This window comes from Misgurnus anguillicaudatus, chromosome 18, assembly GCF_027580225.2.
Source record: "Misgurnus anguillicaudatus chromosome 18, ASM2758022v2, whole genome shotgun sequence".
Classification (NCBI taxonomy): Eukaryota; Metazoa; Chordata; class Actinopteri; order Cypriniformes; family Cobitidae; genus Misgurnus; species Misgurnus anguillicaudatus.
Genome location: NC_073354.2, coordinates 19861702 through 19881014, shown reverse-complemented (window position 1 = coordinate 19881014; position 19313 = coordinate 19861702). Strand labels below are relative to the sequence as shown.

The 19313-nt window shown below is 37.1% G+C and overlaps 2 protein-coding genes across 4 annotated transcripts in view; one reads left to right on the top strand and one right to left on the bottom strand.

Annotated features, from left to right (window-relative positions):
- Positions 1-726: 726 nt before the first annotated feature.
- On the top strand, positions 727-10829 carry LOC129428943 (macoilin). The gene is made up of 11 exons (XM_055185349.2): positions 727-946; positions 2191-2332; positions 3472-3598; positions 3673-3796; positions 3883-4052; positions 4682-5102; positions 5236-5394; positions 5899-6069; positions 6765-6891; positions 7493-7667; positions 9746-10829. The coding sequence occupies exons 1-11, from the start codon at positions 870-872 to the stop codon at positions 9931-9933; spliced, it is 1881 nt and encodes a 626-aa protein (XP_055041324.2). The 5' UTR covers positions 727-869; the 3' UTR covers positions 9934-10829.
- Position 10830: 1 nt separating this feature from the next.
- Positions 10831-19313, bottom strand: part of nrbp1 (nuclear receptor binding protein 1) — a 25516-nt gene continuing 17033 nt past the window's right edge. For all 3 annotated transcript variants that reach the window (XM_055185353.2, XM_055185351.2, XM_055185354.2), the window contains 13 exons: positions 19202-19242; positions 18930-19024; positions 18764-18847; positions 17390-17448; positions 17197-17295; positions 16799-16931; positions 16615-16702; positions 16480-16530; positions 16202-16337; positions 15586-15639; positions 15416-15479; positions 13791-13846; positions 10831-12367 (listed from right to left, as the gene is read on the bottom strand). In XM_055185353.2, the coding sequence (XP_055041328.1) occupies positions 12272-12367; positions 13791-13846; positions 15416-15479; positions 15586-15639; positions 16202-16337; positions 16480-16530; positions 16615-16702; positions 16799-16931; positions 17197-17295; positions 17390-17448; positions 18764-18847; positions 18930-19024; positions 19202-19242 (1056 nt within the window). In that variant the 3' untranslated portion in view covers positions 10831-12271. The remainder of the gene's footprint in view (positions 12368-13790; positions 13847-15415; positions 15480-15585; positions 15640-16201; positions 16338-16479; positions 16531-16614; positions 16703-16798; positions 16932-17196; positions 17296-17389; positions 17449-18763; positions 18848-18929; positions 19025-19201; positions 19243-19313) is intronic.

Below are 19313 nucleotides of genomic sequence, written 5' to 3'. Positions count from 1 at the left end.
AGAATAGGTGAAGAATCTGATCCTCAAGGCAAAGGACAAAGTTGTTCCTTTACTGAAGTGCAATATGAAACTCTGTTACTTGTGGTCTCATTACACATAACATTTATTACACCTGTTGTCTATGCTCCACTGTCCATTCTAACACATGCAACTTTGTGCTTCTTTGAACGTGTTTACATATGAACATTTGCGCTCTATGCTCCATTGTATTGTATTGTGTTGTACGTTGGGTATTGCATGCTTATATTGTATAATTATTGTCTTGTGAATATTGTAGAGTCATGTATAGGGCCTCTAGTGTATAAAACTTAATTATAGATTTGTACATGGAAATATTGTATATTTGTATTTATCATGAAGGCATTTGGTTGCTCCCCCAGAATTAGCAGAGGCCTACCATTATAAAGTTTCAGGTTTATAAATCTAAAACTAATACTCTTGTTGTGAGCCTACTTAAAGCTCTACAATGAAATGTTAGAGCTCGTAATCAATTGTATGTTAAATTCTCACACCTTCCTTTATATTTGACAGAACCTCTGGGCTTTTGTTTACCTTTTGTGAATAACGGGAATAAAATGCCTTTAAACGTAATAAATATTTGTTGTTGTAGCTTTATACGCATGGCATCTAAAACCTATCCCTTGTGGTCAACAATAACACATTTTGTACAGCCTCCTGTCATCCAGACAACACAGATGTACATGCATGCGCGTCGCCGCGACGCTTTGATTCTGTGTGAAGTTGAGCGCGCGCACATCCACCTTCACTACGCACAAAGCGCTTCTGCTCAGGTTACTGTAAATGAGACGTCCAGTCTTACTATTTTCTACTGAATGGACTAAATTGCCAACAGGACCAGAAGCCATAATATGAAGAAACGCTACATGGATATAGGCAGGCTACGGAAAATGAAAAAGATCAAACTCACAGAGAAGATTTCCGAAAGGTAATGCTTTGTGTTGTTTTGTTATTGCTCGTATCCGTTTTTCACCTGAATGGCTCGCGCTCGTCTGTGCGTGATGCGCGGATTGATCCAAATAAACAAATAGCATCTGTTGTTGTTATTACTGTCAATCGCGTTTTAAGTCAGTGGTAATGCTGACTTTACCACTGATTTAATAAATCAACACGAGGCCAAATCGTTAATATTTTGACTAGAAACACTGGAGCAGAGTACGAACTGGCCACGTTGCTTACAAAATAAATAAATAATAAAATGATCAGTTATTAAAATATTATTATTACCACGGTATAATATTCTGGCTATTATTGGTAATAGAAACAAGTAGTCTTTACATAATGTCTCGATGACAGTGGGATTTTTGATAACAGACTGTCTGAAAACACAAACTGGAAAGGGCCTCAGACTATAAAAACACGCAAATGAATGCATATTATTGGATGTTTACGAGCTGTAAAAATAAGCTAAATGGTGGGTATAATAATGCGATTATCGTATACCGCTCAGGGCTTTGTTTTTAGTTGCGAAGGCATTTTTATATTTTCATCGTTAGCGATTTTCTTTTGTTCTCAGTCAGTTTACAATCTAGCATCCCGTACTTAGTAGGCTTTACACTGAAATTAATGTGCACAGATTTCTTGCACAACGGATTCTTGTTCTTTAAATAGCCATGGCAACACTGTAGATTTGGGTGCTGATGCAGAAGATGAAATGTTGTCATGGTTACCAAACACAAAGGGATGTGGAGGGCAGAACGCCCGAACAAAGGAATGAAGCACAATAGATTGTACGGCCAACGTATTAATTGATTGATATTGATAATTGATACATTAACAAGTATTTTAAGACTTGTGACATACCATGTGTACCCTTCAATCCCGCATATATTCTATTTAATTACAGAACAGTTTTTCTTGTCTGTCCGTCAACACTAAGTTTGAACACAATTTCTGAACACAGAGTACTCGTGTTTTTCGTAGTTGTACAATGACTCAGGTTTTTTGACTCACTTTGATAAGGGATTCATTTTGGCATATTAATTAAAGAAATGTTACTATATAAAAAATAATTTATATAATGTTCAATAATAATTATTAAAATAAATATCATATAATATAGTAGATTTATGGATCCAGATGAGATTAAATTTAGTATGTTTTGTGAGAAAAATATAATTAAATCAATTTTATTTTTAGTAATTTAGGTAACTTTAAATTTGTCATTTTCAGCGCTTACTCTGTTCTGAAGTTGATGATTGTCTGGATGCTGGTGCTGTTTGCTGACTTTATCTTGGAGTTCAGACTGGAATACCTGTGGCCCTGTTGGCTCTTTTTAGGGACCGTCTACACCACGTTCCACTGTCATGGGCTGGTAGGCAGTTTTTTGTGAATTTAACACGTTCAATATCTCAAGCTGTAAAGCAATACCAATATCCTTTACTGTTTATTTTGAATATCTTGTTTGTGTGTGTATACAGAAAAATGAAAATGTAAATATATAGTAAGGAAACATACAGTTGAGAGCAAAACTTTGCAGAAGCTGGAAAATACTTCAAATTTTGGAAAAAGAAGAGGAATTAAAAAAAATTAAGTTTTGTTTTAATATACTTCTGCCCTAATGAAGTTATTTCACATAAGAAATGTTTACAGAAAATTCGCAACACAGAATAATAACAGAATTTAACCCAGTTCAAAAGTTTACATACTGAAAAAAATGATTCATTCAATTTATTCAATTTTTTCAAGGTAAGTGGTTGCAATCAATTTATTTAAGCTACATTTAAACAAAAAAGATTAGTAAAGTAAAATAAAAAAAGCTTTTGTTTAAATGTCACTTAAATAAATCGATTGCAACCACTTACCCTAAAAAAATGAGTAAATTGAATGAATCATTTTTTTCAGTGTACACCTGATTCTAATACTGCACAATGTTACCTGGACAATCAATGATAGTTTTTATGTTTTGAGATAGTTGTTTAAAGGTTTCTTTGTTTGTCGTGAGTTATTACCGTTTCCTGGTCTTTAGGAGTCCTTCAAAGTGTTTGCTATTAAGCATCTTCTGCATATTTGAACCCTGTTTACCAGTGACCAACACGGTCAGTGACCGTATGATGCTAAGATTAATCTTTTCACATTGATGACAATCAAGAGACTCATACAGAACTATTAAAATAGATACAAACATTATTACTGGGATGGTACCTTTTAAAAATGCCCTAATATGTACCATTACCATTTAGGTACATGTATGTACATTTAAGGTACTAGCCTGTACCTTAGATTTATCAATATGTACCTTTTAGGTATAAAAGTGTACTTAAAAAAAAAAATCTGTTGCGAACTTTCGGTAAACATTTCTTATGTGAAATAACTTGTTCAGGGCCGGACAAAATTGAAAACAAACCTTCATTTTTAAAATTCCTCCATTTTTCCAGATTCTGCAAGGTGTTTTTGTGAATAAATATGATACACTTAATAAAAAATAAACTAACTACTTTTCTTCTTTCACAGGCCATCTGTGTGGTTTTTGTGTGCGCAGCGTTTACTCTGGACTTATTCTGTTTAGTTTTTGTACCCCTACACTGGCTGTTTTTTGCAGCCAGCACATATGTTTTACTCAACTATATGTGGCATACAGGTAAGACATTTAAATCAAGTTAGTTACCTTATGTATGCATTTATTTATTTATTTATTAATGTTGTTTTTCACAGAAAAGGGAATCTGTATGTCAACTGTGACATTATGGATACTCTTAGTGTATATGGAGGCCTCTCTACGGCTGCGGGACCTGAAGAGTCCCTATGCAAATCTGTCCCATCTATTTGCTGCACACTGGTAGGTTCTCAGTTTATTTCAGAGCCTAATATTGGTTGGGGTGCCTTAATAACTCAATGTAACTATTTTGTAACTGTTTTTCCCAGCATTGGTTATCCGCTAGTGTATATGGGATTTGATGCAACATGCTACTTCTCCAGTATGTTTAAGCTGCGCACTCAGAAATCCATTCCAAGTGAAAACGACCTCAACGTGGATCTCTTGCAACAATCCCTACCTCCATATATGCACCTGTACCCGAAATTGTGGATGGAAGGTACATATAATATTTTTAAGTGTACCTTTATTCTTTTATTTAATTGGATTAATTTATATATTGATTCAAATACTAGTGTGTAGTATTTTACTATGTTCTTATCTCAAGTTAGGCAACTTACCTTTCACTTTTAATCTTTGTACAGCGTCTCGTAAATGTGTTGGCCCCATTCATTTCTTAGGATCCAAACAGGGATGAATTTAGAAGCCACCAAACACTTCCATGTTTTCCCTATTTAAAGACTGTTACATGAGTAGTTACATGATTAAGTATGGTGGCATAAAATAAAACTTTTGTTTGGAGCCATAGGAATGAATGTTAGCTAAATGCTAACACATTCAAGAAGCGCTGTACAAAGATTAAAAGTGCACGCATTGAATAAAGATAGGTATGTATTAATTCATCTAAGGTGAGGTAAAAACATAGTAAAATATTGAAAATTGGTGGTGTTTTCCTTTAATAGCAACTAGTAAATGTCCTGTTACTGTTTCTAAAACTTCATAGCTTAATATTGTGAGAAACAACTTGCTTTTCAGTCATCCCCAATCTCCAATTCAGTAATCATGACAATAGTACATACAAATATTGTTACCATATATTGCTAAGAAACTTTTGTCCCGTATGCACAGATCCCAAGTTCAAGATGACCAAATCCAAGCCAACGCAATACCAGTGTCCAAACGATAACATCACATCAGATGACAAGCAAAACATGGAAGACTGTCTGCAAATCCACAGACTTCCTGGAAGACCTGAAAGAGACTCAAATCCAGGGCCAAAGCATCGTGGAGGTGAACTTCACGTGGACTCTACGTCCATGCTGGAAATCTCTGAAAACCTACCTCAGGAGGATCAGAGCGTTAAAGCTCCTAGACCTTCCAAGAGCTCCCTGCCTAAAGTGCATCGAGGTTCACTAAACATCCCTAATAGCAAAGGGGAGAAAAGGCAGAAAGCCCCCAAAGCCATCAACTCTACAGGGGACGCTGCAGCGGAAAGGTGCTCGACCAACATCCCAAGTCCTCCGAACCCACATGCTGACCAGATGTTGAAGTATGTTTATTTTCCAGTATCTATATGTACTGATTTAATGACAACAACACAAAATGATAATGTTTGCAAAAATCTCATTTGCATACAATAATTTGTACTACATTCACTGTATTGATCCCCGTCTGTTCTACAGGCTGGAACAAGAGATGAGGAGAATGAAGACTGAACTGCAAGCGAGCAGACAGAGCGAGCAAGAACTGCGCAGTCACATTTGTAATCTCACCAACAGTGAACACAGTCTGCGGCCAGAAGTCTCTTTGCTCAGACATGCAAATGAACTTCTGCAGAACAAGTGAGTCCTCTGATCTCTTTCTGTTGCTCCTGGCATTAAATCTCAGGCTTTATGTTCCTCCTAATGCACTTTTGACTGCTGTCTGTAGTTGTGTAATATACATGTGGGTGTTTGTTTAGCTACAGATCCGAGTAAGGTCATGTTAAAACTTTAAAGCAACTTTTAAAATTTAAATTTATGTATTTAGCAGACGCTTTTATCCAAAGCAACACTGCTATGCCCTTTTTTAGATGCACTTTATGCCAGACTTTTAGTCCTCAGTTTATATGTTGTATACAAAATCTTAGTGGATACAAGCGATTTAGAGAGTATGAAATGTTTTTTTTTTCTAAAAGGTCAAACATCCAAAAGTGCCCGTTATTAAAGAAACATCCATATACTGTATAAAACTCTTGGCAAATGATGGTCACAAATAGTTACATTTTTCCTACTTTAAAAGTTTGTTTCACTTGAACATAAAAGCTAATGCTGTTCATTTATATTCTCTGGTGTGCTGCCATGCAGGATTCAGTGTCTGACAAAATCCCGACAGAAGGACAAACAAAACTGTTCCCTGCTGGAGAAGAAAATCCGAATGGAAACAGAGGCTCGGCTTTCAGTAGAAAAACAACTTGTGGAAGTCAGAGCCCAAAAATTTGATGAAGCGTCTATTTTGCTTCGAAATGCATCACACAGGTGGTAATTTTGATATTATTACACATTGAAACACATCCTGTCTTTTTACATGTAGTTTAATCCTGGATTAATCTGAAACCGGTCCTTAAATGTTTGTTTTTGAGACAAGGTCTAAATGCCTTAATTTAAAAACACCTGTCTATTGGCAGTAGACATTCAATTTCATTAAAGGGACACTCCATTTTTTTTAAATATGCTCATTTTCCAGCTCCCCTAAAGTTAAACATTTGATTCATACCGTTTTGAAATCCATTCAGCTGATCTCCGGATCTGGCGCTAGCACTTTTAGCATAGCTTAGCACAATCCATTGAATCTGATTAGACCATTAGCATTGCGCTAAAAATAACCAAAGAGTTTCAATATTTTTCCCATTTAAAACTTGACTCTTCTGTAGTTACATTGTGTACTAAGACCGACAGAAAATTAAAAGTTGAAAAGATTGATGTTACGCAGCGGCCGAAAATGCTTAGTGGTCTTAGTACACGATGTAACTACAGAAGAGCCAAGTTTTAAATAGGAAAAATATTGAAACTCTTTGGTTATTTTTGAGCGCGATGCTAATGGTCAGCTAAATGGATTCCAAAATGGTAAGCTGGAAAATGAGCATATTTTCAAAAAAAGTGGAGTGTCCCTTTAACAGTGTTAAAATAAACCTGTTGGAATAAAAGTTTGTATTTCTTTCCATCTATTATAGGCAGGAACACAGTGAAACTCAAATGCTAAAGAAAAAAGCTAAAGATCTTGATGCCGAGTATAGACAAGTACAGCTGGAATACCAGGAGAAAGAGAACCGATTGATAACTCTAGAAAATGAAGTGGAGGTAAAAGTGGTTTTGTACTTGTATTTCTTGAGTTTATCTATTTAAATATTGAATAGTTGTGATGTGTTGTTTGTGCTTTATAATTTGATTTGAAGTCATGCGGACTGAGGTTTGCCGTGGTTGTCTTAACTGGTGCATCTGGTATATAAAACATGCCAAGACAAAAGCCAAGTCTTTTGGAAGAAATTGTGCAACCTGAGAATTTTTGTGCCATGATGAAATTAACGTTATTCAGGCATAACTGTAAAACGACACTTCACATTTAACCATCATTTGAACTAGACAAATGTAACCCAGTCTGTGAAAACCCAGCTGAAGTAGCTTTTTTGTGATTTACTTTTTCTATAAAATCACTCTTAATAATGTAAAGAATATTATGTAAAAATATAGCATTTATATCTTTAATATTGACTGGGGAAGGCCATGTCAAAGTTTGAAATCAATGACTGAAATCAAATTTTTATTTATCCTGACTTTATGGATTTCACAGACAGGTCACAAGTGAGACATGGTCATATAAATGTGCGAATCTAAATTTCCTACTATCACCATTGTTTTGGTTTGTAATATCTTATGTGCTACATTCTCCTGTCCTCTCTAGACTCTCCAAAGGAACCGATGCACGGAGCAGGAGGCAGATGTCTTGCTCTCAGCTCTCTCCTCTTTGCAGGACAAGGCACAGCATTTAGAGTACAACCTAAGTGCAGAAACCCGTCTCAAACTAGATCTCTTCTCTGCACTCGGAGATGCCCGCAGACAGCTGGAGATAGCTCAAGGTTGATCTCATTTGAAATTAATTCTTATGCAGCCACATAAATGTCCGTTTGAGAAATTAACTGAGGCGCTCAGATGCCCTACATCCGTCAAAAATGAAATAATGATATTAACCGCATGCTCTCAGCTCGTATTATGTGTTCATCAAATAGTTTCGCTTCTAAGCCGCTTAATCCCAAGCCCCAGGCCATTCTGAAATACAGCTTTGTTGGGAGAATTCGTTAAATTGGATGAATGACAGCGCACAGTGTATCACATTAAAACATGTGTCCCTGGTGAACACCTGGACCTAATAGACATTTTTCGCCGCAGCAACATAAACAAACGGTTTTTGTGGCCCAAACTCAACTTTAGGTAGACTTGCACGTGCGTCCAATGAAACTGATGTGGATCACAGCGCCCCCTAATATAAGGTTCAGTTATTAATCATTTTTACATTCTGACTTTTATTTGCAATGTTTGTAGTTGCATCTTTTCAACTGTTTACTATGTCTTGTCCAAAGAAGTGGATGTTTTTTTGAAGTGGAGGTTTTTGCCTAAAAGCTTGCATGCACTAAGAGGGTTTTGCAGCGAAATTTGTTAAATACCAATAAAATGGCTAAAGTGACATTTGTGAAAATACGGCATTTAGTTACTGACTAATAACCTTTTTAATTGCCATTAAAGTGAAATTACTGAACCTAAACCATACGACTCTGATAATGAAGCGAATAAATCACGCTATTCACGCATAGTTGAACGCTTGAACATTTACTGTGGGTTCACACCAGACGCAAGTTCAACGATTTGCGCGAGTAAAGATTACATACAAAGTCGTGGGCGAATAACGCGATATGGGTGGCACATCTGCTGCGAAAATACGCACTAATCGCCCAAGTTGAAAAATTTCAACTCGAGCGAAAATTTCTCATGACACGGAGATAAATTCCGCAAGTAATCTAGAGCGAATAACGCGATGCCCCGCTTTTGGTGTGTACATAGCATTAAACTACCTTGCTTTTTTGCGCATGAAATTCAGATGCGAATACGCTCAATTTGCTGGCTTATGCTAGCTTGTAATCTTAATATGTACAGTATGGGGCGGTTTCCCGGACAGGGATTAGCTTAATCCAGGACTACGCCCAAGTTTAATTAGGAAAAAAAAACTAGTTTTTACAAACATGTCTTACTAAAAACATTACCTGTGTGCATTTTGAGGCAAAACAAAGGGCACTGATGTATTTTAAGATATATAAGTGCAAGTTGTTTTCAGTTTGGAGAGCTCTTAAAAATGTTTTAGTTCAGGACTAGTCTAATCCCTGTCCGGGAAACCGCCCCCTAATGTCAAATTGAGTAAAAAGCGTTTTTTACAACTTACCAGATTGTCCGACCTCCTCATTTTCTTTCTTCCAAGCAAGATCATCTTTATTCCTTGTTTACATAAATGTACGTGTCGTTCAGCTCCGGGTGTCCACATAGCGACGGTGATTTTGTCCTCAATTGTTATTTGGTATTTCTGCCTCCACTCGCTACGTCATAAACACGTCACTAATACAACAAGCTCCTGATTGGTTAACGCGGCACGAATATCCGCCAAAGTTCACATCTTCCAACTGCCGCGATTCACGTAAATCACGTAGTACAACCCATTCAGACCGCCAAAATGACATGATCTCATATATTCTTTTTAATGGAAGCTTAAGGACCTCCGGCGAAAAGTCGAAAAAGACCATTGGCGACCGAATAGGCGTGTCCAGCAACGCGAGAAAGTTAAGAAAAGTTTATGCAAATGATGAGCGATTTTCGGGAGCAACTATCAGGGTCTGAACAGGGGGTTACGTGCATCAAACCCCCGAAACATTCAATTCGCGCAGCATCATTTCACGTGAATCGTGTCTTTGCATTGACCTAGCATGTAAATTACTCACGCTAACGCTTCATTCGCGTTTGGTGTGAACGCACCATTACAGGGTTTCGCATCTGAAATCCTCAGTTATTAAACACCAATATCGCTCTACTGTGGAAAAATATTTTAGTTTTTTTTTTAAGTTCATATGTTCAGTTTTTCTCCCAAACTCCTAATATTTCTTTCTCTTTATAGTTAAAATTGTAAAACAAGACCATGAAGCAAGAGAAATGAAGCAAAAGCTTGCAGAAGCAATGGCCGTGGCTCCAGGTATGTCGTACATGACCCCGAGGTCATCTATGCCCCAGTACCTCAAGATCTTCAACTCAGAGCGCTACATGCTGAATCCCAGAACTCTCATGTACCAGTGTCTCAAAAAATAGGAGCAGTGATGACAAATCGGATTACTTATGAAGGACTTTTTGGACACCTCTTCCACATTCCAAACTTGGGCCATGTTAAAGCTACAAGATTTGCCTGAAACCTTTGCCTTGCGACAAAGTCCCTGGTGAGTCTACGGCTGCGTGTACTGATTTAAGGAAGAGACACAGTGGTCACTAATAGGTGACCTTGCTCTGAGCCAATGGTTCAAGATAAAAATCAAAGTTGACTGTAAATAAATAGTTGTCCGGCGGAAGACCATCACATGCTGAACTAAGCTTCGTAAACAGCAAGATATCAGTATGAAAAAATGTAAACTTGACTCTCGTACGACGTGACACGAGAACTGAACCGTACCGCAGGACCACAGTTCATAATGATGAGGTCATTCTGTGCCTCAATATTTATGTGAATTCAATTTATATAACAAGCCAATATCAAATGTAAGTCAGTTTGTGAATATTTGAGTGCTTTGTACCGTTTTGTATTCTTTTTACACTACACACGTGATAAAGGAAGTGAACAACACCCCAAAACCGTTTGTAGGTTTTCATGTTTCTGAAATTGTTGCCTTTTTTAACGTATCAATGGGATGTTTTTTATAAGAAGTTTATTTTTCTGCCTCAACAAATTTTTTTTTAAACCAAAACGGTTTAATTTTGTAATTCTACTTGTTGGTCTGCATGCCAATTTATGTAAAATAATCGTTTTGGACTAAAGGTTTGATGTCTACTCGTGCTTTTGTGCAAGGGCTGTTTACTTCCATTGATTTTGGGAGAAGTAATAAAGTCATTTTCAATCATAATCTTATTTTTACTTGACAGGAAAATACTAAATTATGATTGTAAGAAGAATAAAATTCAAGAATTTCCATAAAAAATGACACAGAAACAGAAAAGTGCTTTGTATCTCATCTTTATACCAAGAAAGGGTGCAACTTTGAAGATAGAGGGTTTACAGATTTAAAAGCAGTTTCGATTTTCCATGAGACAAAACTGAAAGAAACTCATGGTCCTGGCATCTTACATACTACAGAGGGGGATTAATAAAACCCTGTTGTTTACTTCAACAGCCACACAGAATAAGTAATGCTTGTCCATTTTAAAATCATTGTTATCATTTATCTTAGCTGGTCTGCATTAACACAAAAACTTATTGATGTGGTGTGCTTTTGAGAATATGCCAAGCATCATCTCCATTATCTAATGTTTGAAGCAGTCAGCATCTTGGACAATTTGCATAAATAACCAAACCAGCCTCACAATTTAATCATTAAAGAAACAGTATCACATTTCATGTGTCATTCAATTTAACTACTTGTAACAGACAGATGCCGATGCACCATTAAGGTGAACATTAATTTTATTGCCACCAACAAAAAATGAGTTTTTTTATATATACTGCAATGTAAAATAGTTACAGTATACCAGCATGCAGACCAGATGGTAGCAGATAAATAATAAAAAATAACTACAGGATCTATACAAATGAAAAAAAGTAATACAATATGTCTGTCTCTAGGCCCCCGGACCATGAATTGATTGTGTCTTTGTTGAAGGCACATTTTAACACATTTGGTGCTCTGCAAAACTGTATCCTTATACTGAAACTCATAACTGTGGTGTCACACACATATGGGAGACAAACAAGAAAAAAACCAAAATCAAGTGCCCTTCTCTTATAAACCTTAAAAATGAAAAAATCTACATTCACAGAGAAAGAAAAAAGCCGCCACAATGTCAAAATTGAAACGCTTAAAGATAGATCATATGCTTTTAGATAAATAATCATTTTTTCTTTCTGTGTTCTGAGAACCCCTTTCCTTTCACAGTCTTAGTGGATCTTAGATATCTAATTTTGTACCTCACAAGGTACTTCAGTAAAGACAAGTCGCTTGGAAATTTCAAAATATCTCATTAAAATGGAAAGGCATGAGAAATAATGACTAAGAGGGAGAATCAACTGAAAACATGTGCCAGCGTAAGGTTTGCACATCAGCAAATCCTTTAAGTAACCGATCCCACACATACGCAAATACGTCCTGAAAAACAGCTTGTAATACTGACTTAAATAATAACCGTATCGTGTTTTTTTCTTCTTTTAAAACAAAAGCAGACTGCTACACAGAATGAATGTACATGGAAACCATCAGCCAACACTTTCTGCCACGTAAAGTGGTGTGAAAAACAGTGTGCAGGGGTTGTTTTGTTTTTCAGGCTCAGTTCGAGGCGTTTCGAACCCTCCCCAGAGCTCGCGCGCAATCCTCCGAGCGATGAAGCGCTGCGTCCCGTGCATGAAGATAATGGATGCTGGAGAGAAGCTGGCAGATTCGACCCTCTGCTACGAGGAAACGGTGACAGGGTTTAGGGAGCCGTTGCGGCTGTAGAATTTCGAGAAGGCCTCCTCCAGTACGGTAGTGAGGCGCGTTTGATCCCCCTTAGGAGAGAGATAATAGGTACCTTAGTAAAAGGTAATAATAGATTCTACGCATTATACTTTAGTAGCAAATACAGCAAACCATCAATATGAATCAGTAAAAAAAAACTTTGACATAACGTAAAAATTAGGGATGCACCGATATGGACATTTTGGCCGATACCGATAACTCTTTATATTTAGGGGGCGATAACCGATATATATAGGCCGATAAATATCCAGATTATTTTCACAATGAAAAACTCCCAGACCGCGGACATCTTGTCTTTGCGCTAGACTAGCATACTCTTCTTAAGCCTGCAACATGTGTCATCTTCATGCTATGTCACAGAAAGCACCAATCAAAACTCCACATGGCCAGCAATGAGCAAGTGAAGTGGTTCAACAAACCAAAATAATCCATCATTTATCGGCTTTCATTTATCGGCCTAATTTTGCTATCAGACCGATAACCGATAATATTAAAAATAAGCAGTTATCGACCGATAACGATATGTTGGCCGATATATCGTGCATCCCTAGTAAAAATGTATGTTATTGTTGTTTATTACCATTTATATTAATGCATATAAACAAAACTAATAACTTGAATGTAAAATGAACAACAGAGCAGAACGCGAATGTAAAAAGATGAATTAACTTGACTAAAATGGTAAATCACAAGTTAAGCTACTGTACAGAGATAAACATGAAAGGCAAATAAATGCCAGATCTGCAGTTACACAGATGGCACTGCATCATCTCGCACAAAAGAGCCAAATCAGACAGATGCTGAAGCAATGAACTGACAATGTTTTTTCTTATATTCACAAGCACCTTATAATACATAAAGCTCAATACATTTGAGAGTTTCTAAAGACAGTCCTAATAAAAACCACATAGTATAGATCGTACAGCTCACGTATTATACTTAGCAGCAGTGTTGCAATGCCAAACCAATCTGGTATTCTCCGTGAGAGGTTTGGCCCCAGCCTCAACATTAATAGAGGCGAGAAAGTGTTATTTCTGGTTTGTGGGACAGCTAAACCAGGATCTGTTTTGTTTGCGGTTCTTATTAGTTTCATGTCTTTGCCCCCCCATCCTCACTCTTCCAGGAATCAGCTACGGCTCGCACCAATAACTTTCTCAACAAACAACTGAATTATTGATTCACTGCCTAAGAACGCTAGCATAAGTGCTTAAAAAATGATAAGAAGAAGAAAATCGAAGCCTGTTATTGTGTAAATGTCTACACACAAAGTGCAATGTCATCGTATTTGGTAAAAATTACACTGCTGCTAACATATCAACATGAAAACACAAAAACTGAAAATGATCAACATGAAAATTAGGCTTATTTAAATTAACTACAAATGTCAGATAGCAATCCAATCCTTCATCACGTATTATTATCATAAGGTGTATGACATGTCGTATCTCTTACCTCACTAATGAAGCCAAGCTGGACCAGCTCCACAGCCAACTCTTGTACATTCTCATCTAGAGACAAACAGTGAACAGATCTTAGATTTAAGCAATATTGTAGTAGTGGTGAACCAATTTATTGCAGAGGGTGATATATCTGTCGATATTTGGCCATTATTATGGCATCGGCCGATAAATCTTTCCATTTGGCTGATAGATTCTCCAGTTTGGTCATGCAAGCGCATTTTGTTCTTTGGGAAGTTTCTCACCTAGTATAATTCCTACAATGTGGCCTTATATCGGCCACATTGCTTTCTTAATATCGACATCGGCCATTAAAAACCCAGTTGACACTAGTGAGTATGTCAGCACTGTTCACTTTTCTAACTGTGGGTTCACACCAGCCGCATGTGAGGCGTCAAATTCGCACCTAACGTGTCTAGTTTGCCGCTTGAACATTTTGAGTTTACTCGCTTCATTCCCGCGTGAAATTCTATTCATGGAGACATTCACGGGAGGGGCTTCTGCGACTCCGCTCGCTTCCTGTAATCACGTCACCACTAGAGCAAGCTCCTGTTCCTCAAGTTCCTCAAATTCGGACGTGAGAGCGCAACTATTTATTTTCCTGATGTTTTTGTCATGGCCAAAGCAGCAACTAAAAAAAAGAAACCCAAGGTTTTGTCGGAGAAGACCAGAAAGAGAAAACGGGAGAGTGACAGAATAAAAAGGATGAGGATCAATTATATTGGGCCAGCGTTCGTTCGCTGGCGTGAACTAAAGGAGGAGGAGGGGTTTCTGACCGATGCTGACTTGGTCCTCATGCTTTTGTACTAGTAAGTATTGTTATAAAGCTTGCATATATAAGTCCTGTCTGGCGCTCGAACACAATTTTTTTACGTGAATTTTACTACTGGAGGCTACTTGGAGAGTTTAGAGAGAGAATTACATCACATGACATTGTGGCGCCGTGGTAGCGTCATGGACCTACGACATACGATTCCCCTTTAAGGCAGTATTTTTTTAAATATAAACTTTAACCAAGCGAAGACCATTACAACTGGCTTGTAAACGTGAGCTATGCGGGGTTTTTTTTGCCGTTTGATGGAAATAAAACCATGAAATTATATTATATGACACATGACATGTTGGAAGGCACACTTTGTGACCAAAAGAGTTGTCTTCTTTTCCTTTGCGACAGTGTTGCGGTGCTTGTGGGCTCTAGGGGCGCTAGATGTAAAAAATACATCTCTAGCACCCCCTAGTGGCCAAAAAGTTCCATGGTGTGCCTTTAACGCGGCACGTTTTTCCGGCAATTTTTTCAAATGGTGCGTCTCCCATGGCAACCCTCAATTTGCGCCATTCGTGCGAATGAGGTGGAATCGCGTCTACCGCGCTAAATGCCTCATTTGCGCCGTTGGACCTCCAGATGCGCATCAACACGTCTTCACATTGACTTAACATTTAAATTACTTGCGCTTGACGCCTCTACCACGGCTGGTGTGAACACAGCATAAAAGGCACAATTGCTGATGATTCATTCTGATGCAAGACAGTTGTGTCTTTTAATATCATTTTAATATCATAACAGTGCGCAAAAAAGCTTGCGTAAAGAGGAAAGAAGTTTTACAGCTTTATACTACTTACTTGGTGCCAAATCACAACTCAAGTGTCGGTTCAGCTTATCCTCCAGTTTTAGCAGTAACGTCAACTGTAAAAAGAAAAATGAGGAGTATTCAGTACAGAATAAGTTTATGATAAGTCCTCTTTAAGCCAAGTCTAGTTCACATCAGCCAAACAATGAAAGAAAGACTTACATGATGCTTTGCTCCCTCGTCCACAGGCTCGATGTTGCATTGCATTTGTACGACCTTAACAAAAACAATCGTATTTAACACAACATATCATGCTGAGTACGTTTGACCACAAAGTATTGTTCATCTTGCTAGTGTAATCACTCCCTACTGTACCAGAGTGCGGTGTGTTTGACACCATGCGCACTGTGCGAACCGATCGATTTATGACATAAAAGCAGCTCGAGAGTGATTGGAGAGCGGACTGCTCCTAAAATGCTTTTAAATCTCTCTGTTATTTAATGGCATATGTCAACCAATCTTTCAAACACACCTAATAATCCCTAAATTCTGATAATAAAATGTAGTGCGAGTGCCGACGTGTTGGGTAGTGGGGACAATTATACTCTAGTACGGCTTGGTGGTCCAGTTTTGTATGATGTGAGTGCGCCCTAAATGACAGATTATTCTGCTCTCTTCGAATATAACCTGCCTAGATTTGGTTGAAAGGAAATTTCATATATTCACAATTGCAATATACCACACAGGGAGTCTGACTGATGGCAGGGGAAGGTGAGAAAACTGTTATTTATTCCTAAACGCTCCCCATTCACCAGCTCCGTAATTCACCATTTCTCACCTTCCTTGTCTCCAGTTCTGCAGGCTCAGGCGTGGGTGATTTGACGGATGGTGGTACGATGGGGGATTTGACAGCCTCTTGCTGAGGCTGCTGTGGGCAGGGCATGCCAAAGGCAGTCAGCGGATAGATCCCATTCCTAATGTACAAAAATAAAGAGAACAACATTTATAAATGCTTGCTTGATATCATCAAAGAGGGCAAATTCAACAAGCTAAAGGATAATAAAAGATTGTTAATGGAGTACTTTTGTTTATTAAGGCACGTTGGCATTTGCTCACCTCACATCTTCAAGGAACTTGTCGAGCTCCAAGGCAGGAAACTGGGAGAGCCTGATGTTAAAAGAGATGGGATATAATCTAGTTCAAACCAAAACAAACAGTATCTACACAAATCCATTGTAAAAAGAGACTCACTTCAGCTGGACCTCTTTTCTTTCCATGATCACTTGATTAGGGTCCATATTCTTGGTTATTTCCTCTAAAGCATTTTCAGGGATCATGTCTAGAACCCAGAGCAAAAAATGTATCTTTATTGCCATCGTATCTCATTGATAAAGGTCACATACATGCATACAATTAGATAAGCTTAGTGACTCACGCTGGTGACCGACAATACAGTGTGCAGCCAATAGTTTCAATTGAGGCACTTCAAACAGAGCTTGATGGAAAAGCAGCTCTCGGGCCGTCGGCCTCTTACTGGGGTCCACCTCAAGACACTTCTGAATAAACTCCTGAATAAATGCACACATTTATTACTTTTTATTCAAGCAACGTCATTTGTACACAAAGTGCATTTTTTAGTTTGTAGAGCATTGTGCAAGCAACACCAAAGTCATGGGTTAAATTTTCTACAATCATGCTGATACGACTATATGGATTGGATAAAACAAAGAGTTTTCCAAAGTATAAATGCTGATAATATTTATTATAATCGTTACACTGACAGCCCTCATACTAAGATACTACTATCACTATTGTATTTGCATCTATACTCACTCTCTGCAGTGGGTCCTCCAGAGAATGGATGGCACTATTGATGGCTTCTTGTGACACGTATGATGACTCTCCATTACTCTGAATCTCCAGTACAGCCATCTACAAAACAGGGTGTGAAAAAGTTGAATGACTGGTCTGGACAGCGTGATGCCCTGACGTAAGTTTCGTAGCCCACATCAAACTTAAAGCTCACCTCTAAGGCGCACATTCCAAAGGAATAGATGTCCACAGCTGTAGTGACACTGGCAACAGCTAAAGTTGATGGGGGAAGAGGACAAACTGTATTAAGTCACATTTAAATAACATGAGTACTAAAACAAGAACGCAGAGTGACAAAGCGGTGACCTTAAGGGATAGTTTACCAAAAAAATAGTGTCATGTCGATCTAGACCCGTATGACTTTATCTTCTTAAGACATAAATGTTGTTGTTTTTTAATTAACAATGAAAGTGAATGAATATTAATGACAAATTCAGTTACAAACATTCTGTGGAAAATGGATAAAAATTATTCATATGGGTTTTTAAAGAAAATATGACAAATATTTAAAGTTTAGTTGAAATATCCTTTTTACTACCAAGAAACAAAATAACAATACTTTCTAATCTAAAATTCAATTTATATATTGCTTTACATTAATAGAAGCAGGGGAAACACTGAAAAATCACCAACTGACAACATGAGTAGCAAAATACAGCGGCTAAGATTAATTTTATGATTTTATGCAATAAAAATGACATTTGCATGTTTATACTTGCCCTTAGTCAATCATGTAGTAATAATTGTTGGGTGCACTTGTTTTTTTCTAATTGGTTATGCGTTTGGTCTGTCTTTGTGTCTTGTTTGTTGTGATTGTTTTTCTGTGGTTATTTTGTAATATGATGAATATGATTGTATATGTGATATTTGAAAAATGTACAAAAAAAGTTGCAATTTTTTTTACATTTGCACCACTTTTAATAAATTTAAGACTGAATGGACCTGAAAACGGCAAATGGTGTAACCGCCAATTGCGCCAAAGAATAGGAAATATTAAATATTTTATCCACCTTGATGGCATTTAAGTGTAATAATAAAAATATATATATATATATTTTTTAAATATCATTTTATTAGTTCTTTCTAAATGTAAAGTTTTATGCGTTTGTGTAATATTTGTTCTGAAATATGCTGATTATTATTTTCTAAATAATCTTTGACAAATTATGTAAAAATGTATGTTAAAAAATTATATTACACTAAACTAGATGTTTTTATTTTATTCTATATTTTTTATGAATATATTTATAATTTTATAAAAAAATACTAGTTATACCAACTGACACAGACCGGTTACACCACATTGACATATTTGTAATTATTATTTGCAAATATTCTTTCAAAATTAAATAAAACCAGAAATTTTAGACTTGGTGCTCAAAAAAGAGAATGCATGCAAGCAATCTGCAATTTTTATTTTATTTTAACCCTTTACATTTAATTGCATCATAGGGACACAAAATAATTAACGTCACGTCACTGAAATGTAAATAGTGCCCTATAATCTTTAGTTCAAAATGTGCTTTACCTCCATACTCGGGAGCAAAGAAGTGCAAACTCTTCTGTTCCTCACGACATGTTTTGACGTGGTTATTAATGGTGTCTGGAGCCACTAGAAAGACACAGACACTTCAGGAACAATAACCTAGAACATTTACACAGTCCTCCACACAAAGTCTATATATCTAACCCACCTGATCCAATTTTGATGAGTCCATTGTGCTGAATAAAGATGGTGTCACAGGTCAAGTTCCCGTGGATAATCGCAGGTTCACATGAATGCAGATAGCTTAAGTAAGAGTGGTGAGAAAGGGTATGAGAGAAAGCAATATGCAGTGGACCATCCAAGTCGCAATAGGGAATTTGTCTGACTCTAGCATCATATTATTGGTCAACACAACTTTTCATTTTAATATAGAAAAAAATGAACACACAACAGGGGAAATCTTAACATATACAAACACACCTTAAGGCAGATAATATCTGAGTGCACCAACGTTTCCATGCCTAGAAGATCACCACATAGAGTTAACAATGATATCCAAGTAGACAATTCTGTGTAATATATACTCCATCTA

What these genes read in the sequence shown, in the direction of transcription:
- LOC129428943 (XM_055185349.2), top strand. Translation starts at nt 870, where the DNA reads ATGAAGAAACGCTACATGGATATAGGCAGGCTACGGAAAATGAAAAAG. An exon ending in CAACTATATGTGGCATACAG is followed by an intron (nt 3,599 to 3,672) that starts GTAAGACATTTA and finishes TGTTTTTCACAG; the next exon opens with AAAAGGGAATCTGTATGTCA. An exon ending in CTTCGAAATGCATCACACAG is followed by an intron (nt 6,070 to 6,764) that starts GTGGTAATTTTG and finishes CATCTATTATAG; the next exon opens with GCAGGAACACAGTGAAACTC.